Source organism: Poecilia reticulata, linkage group LG8 (genome assembly GCF_000633615.1).
Source record: "Poecilia reticulata strain Guanapo linkage group LG8, Guppy_female_1.0+MT, whole genome shotgun sequence".
Lineage (NCBI taxonomy): Eukaryota > Metazoa > Chordata > Actinopteri > Cyprinodontiformes > Poeciliidae > Poecilia > Poecilia reticulata.
This window is the reverse complement of record NC_024338.1, coordinates 10,588,933-10,592,327: the sequence shown is the minus strand read 5'-3', so window position 1 is coordinate 10,592,327 and position 3,395 is coordinate 10,588,933. Positions and strand designations below refer to the sequence as shown.

Genomic DNA, 3,395 nt, shown 5'->3' with positions numbered 1-3,395 from the left:
GACACATCAACCATGGTTCAGGGTCGTGTCATTTCTGTACAGAGTCAAAGTGGATCCTTCAATATCATCCCTGCCAGTTTCTTTAACGATACGGCCTCACCAGCAAGACGGAAACAAACATGGCGGATCATCTAGAATCAATACTCGTTCCGCATGAATTGTGTTAGTAGATATTCGATGGTAAAAAAAAAAAAAAAAAGTTGAAACGGGCGAAAACACAAAAACAACCCCCATCCCAGGCTGGCTGATGACATTTTAGAACTCAACTGTGGTAAAATGTAAAAGTTAGTCATCATCGAAGCTCTCGCTTTAGCCGTTTCTGGCTGAGCTACTGCTTGTATTCTTAATGGCTTTCTGAGTAAGACGACATTTCCGTCAGACTCACAGATGAGGATTGCGTGGGTGGAGGAGGCGGAGGAGGTGGGGCTCCACTCCTGCTGCTGCTGCTGTTGGGTTTCGGCAGGTCGAACACGCTGCTCATGGTGCTGCTGGTCCTGCTGCTGCTGCTCACTCCTGGTTGGTCCAGCATGTCGCTCATGCTGTTGCTGCTCCGAAGACTGTAGTTCCTGGGTGAAGGCGAGAGAAATCTCAACTCAAAAGATGTAAAATCTTCCCCGTTCAATGGTCGCCAACTCTTAGAAATCTTAAATATGAAAATCATTGTATTGCGACAGAGGGCTTTGAGCCTGGACTACAGACAAAGTAAAGAACTGCTCCCAAACACATCGAATTTGTCACAAATTTAATTGTGTGTAAGTTTGCTGTGTTCATGTTCAAAGTGAAAACGCTAAGCAGCTTTTTGTGGGTTCTCCCACAGCTGTGGGTCACCCATATATGATGGTAAGTAGTTCATTTTATCCATCCAGACTCAAGTTTGAAACTGACCCTGTTTTAAAATGATTAGCCCCCAAAAATAAGAAGAAGAACAGCCTCGGAGCAAATGAACATGATCTGTTTTCTTTTATATTATTATTATAATAACTTCAGGCCAACCTCAGGSCTTTCAGCCACTTTATCCAGTTGTGCTTATTTATGAAGTTTTTGTTGATTGATGAACATGTTTAGAAGCAATTATAGTTTTCTGGTGTGGTTTTATTTCTGCCAGCTTTGTTCTTCTTTAAAAAAAAGAAAGAAAAAAACACTTTCCCACGAGTATTTAGTGGATGTTAGCTAGCCTGGATGTTTTCTCCGAAAGAAAGAGTAACCTGCAATAGGACGAAATTCCTTCAGCTCTTGTGACTTTTATCCTTCTTAACTTCTCCACAGGATGTGGCTTTAGATAAAAGACGCACAATCNAAAGAAGAAAAACACTTGGGGTGGATCCGTAAAATCCAGCTTGGATTCCTCACAACCGGGTCAAATTTTAAAAGAAGTTTTGTTTTTAAATTTAGTTTGAAACACTAAAGTTTTGTGTGTGTGGCAGAAACCTTAGCGTAGGATTACGGTTTCAGGTTTTGAATTTTWACAAACTCCTTGCAGATTTCAATTTAAAACCATTTTCATTCAATCAGTTATTTGTTTTTTTTCCTCACGCCACAGATTCTTCGTCAGGTTTGCGTCAGGAATGTTTTAACATTCCCATTTGCATGTTAAAACATGACTTTACACCTAAATCCTTCCAGGGGTCAGAAGAATTCTGGAATTAACTAAATGTTTTTCTGTTTTTTTTTATTGACTTTGTAGCAGAGAGGCCTCCCTGCATAAATGATCGATAAATTATGCAAAACCGAGTCTTTTGTATTAGAGATGTATTCTGAGCAAATAAAAATTGTATTCATGTCTAATTTTTCTTTGTTTTAAAAAGGACACAGAAGGCTTTTAGTTTCTGACATAGAAATTGTGAATGGATAATTTGTTGATTTAATCTACCAAACCGTGTAATAATAGAGTTATTTAAAAAATAGAATCATATTTAAAAGAGGGAAGCTTGCAGGTCCAAAACTGCTCCAGCTGCAGGTTCTTCACCATCACGGTGTTAACATTAAGGGCTTATTTTTATTTTCTGACAGCAAATATGCTTACTTCTGCATGCTGGTTCGYATTCCACCTTATCTTTGTGGACCACACGTCCCGTTCTTGTCGTCAGCCTTAATTTCCAGAAGACGTATTACGAAGCCAAACACACGTGAGACGACATTGGGAGTCCTGGTGTTGAAACATTTCCTGTGTCTCGTCTTTCTTTCTGAAGTTGCTGACTCGTTCGACCACAAGAAGTTCTTCGAGATCGTTGGTCTGAAGTCCAAATCCCCCGACGATGTGAAGAAGGTCTTCACGGTGCTGGACGCCGACAACAGCGGCTTTATAGAGGAAGAGGAGCTCAAGTGAGGAAAAAAGAAAAAGAAATGCACAAACCTGAAGGAAAAGCTCAAACCTATGGAGTGAAAATAGTCTCAAAATACCTGTGCGTGAGTGTGGAATGCTGGATTTGCAATCCATGTTGCATCTTTGTGTGTAACTTTGGATAGTTGTATCTGTGAAACGTGATTTGTAAACCATGCAAAGAAAATACACAGGTATTTTGAGACTATTTTCACTCCGTACAAACGCCGCTTAAGTCGGAGACACGCTTCCTGACTGAATCATCCGTTTCCTGTTTCACCAGATTTGTCCTGAAGGGTTTTGCCAAGGATGGTAGAGACCTGACAGACAAAGAAACCAAAGCGTTTTTAAAAGCGGCTGACAAGGACGGAGACGGCAAGATTGGAATCGATGGTAAATACAAAACGTCTAAATCCGACCGCGAATGAAATTAAATTAATAATATCTGCATGTCTAAGTTTGATTGAGATAACGGAATTATTCTGCGGCGGTGGCTAAGCATCACATGTTAAAGAATAATCTTTTTTCCCTCCAGCGTTGTACGCATGCGCGAAATTTCCTTATGTAAACAATAATATGCAGGGGGTCTAGATTTGCAAATCCRATTATAATTAAGTTGGTGCCTCACCAGGTATGAACCTCACCGCACGTCACTGACATATATATATACACATATAATATATATATGTATATATATATAAACGACACCGTGCCTGAAAAAAAAACATAATACTGTCCCTTTAATTAAATGTCATAAGCTAATTGTTACATCTTGGTACAAGATTCAAATTCTCCTAGGTGTGCTGTGGTGGCGCAGGGGTTACATAGGAGGCATTAGTCCTCGCTCGATGTYGCAGGTTCGAATCCTGGCCCTGGATGTTTTCCCTCTTTCTCTTTACTTACTTTCTGAGCCACTAGAGCCAAAAAAAACCTTAAAAATAATTAACAATTTGATGAGAAATCATTTATCTCAGCTACTGAAGACTTGAAACTTGTCTTAGAGTTAGAAAAAATTCGACTTGTAAGTTAGCTCAGTTAGCTAGCCAATCACAGCCCATAAAGCAGTAAACACACA

The 3,395-nt window shown here is 39.8% G+C and overlaps 2 protein-coding genes across 2 annotated transcripts in view; one reads left to right on the top strand and one right to left on the bottom strand.

Annotated features, from left to right (window-relative positions):
• Window positions 1-3,395, bottom strand: part of LOC103468598 (brain-specific angiogenesis inhibitor 1-associated protein 2-like protein 2) — a 46,746-nt gene that overhangs the window by 8,013 nt on the left and 35,338 nt on the right. Inside the window, exon 13 of the mRNA XM_017306116.1 lies at window positions 386-566. Within this exon, the coding sequence (XP_017161605.1) occupies window positions 386-566 (181 nt within the window). The remainder of the gene's footprint in view (window positions 1-385; window positions 567-3,395) is intronic.
• Window positions 2,015-2,763, top strand: LOC103468547 (parvalbumin-7-like). Its single transcript, XM_008415668.2, has 2 exons — window positions 2,015-2,322; window positions 2,604-2,763. The coding sequence occupies exons 1-2, from the start codon at window positions 2,030-2,032 to the stop codon at window positions 2,746-2,748; spliced, it is 438 nt and encodes a 145-aa protein (XP_008413890.1). The 5' UTR covers window positions 2,015-2,029; the 3' UTR covers window positions 2,749-2,763.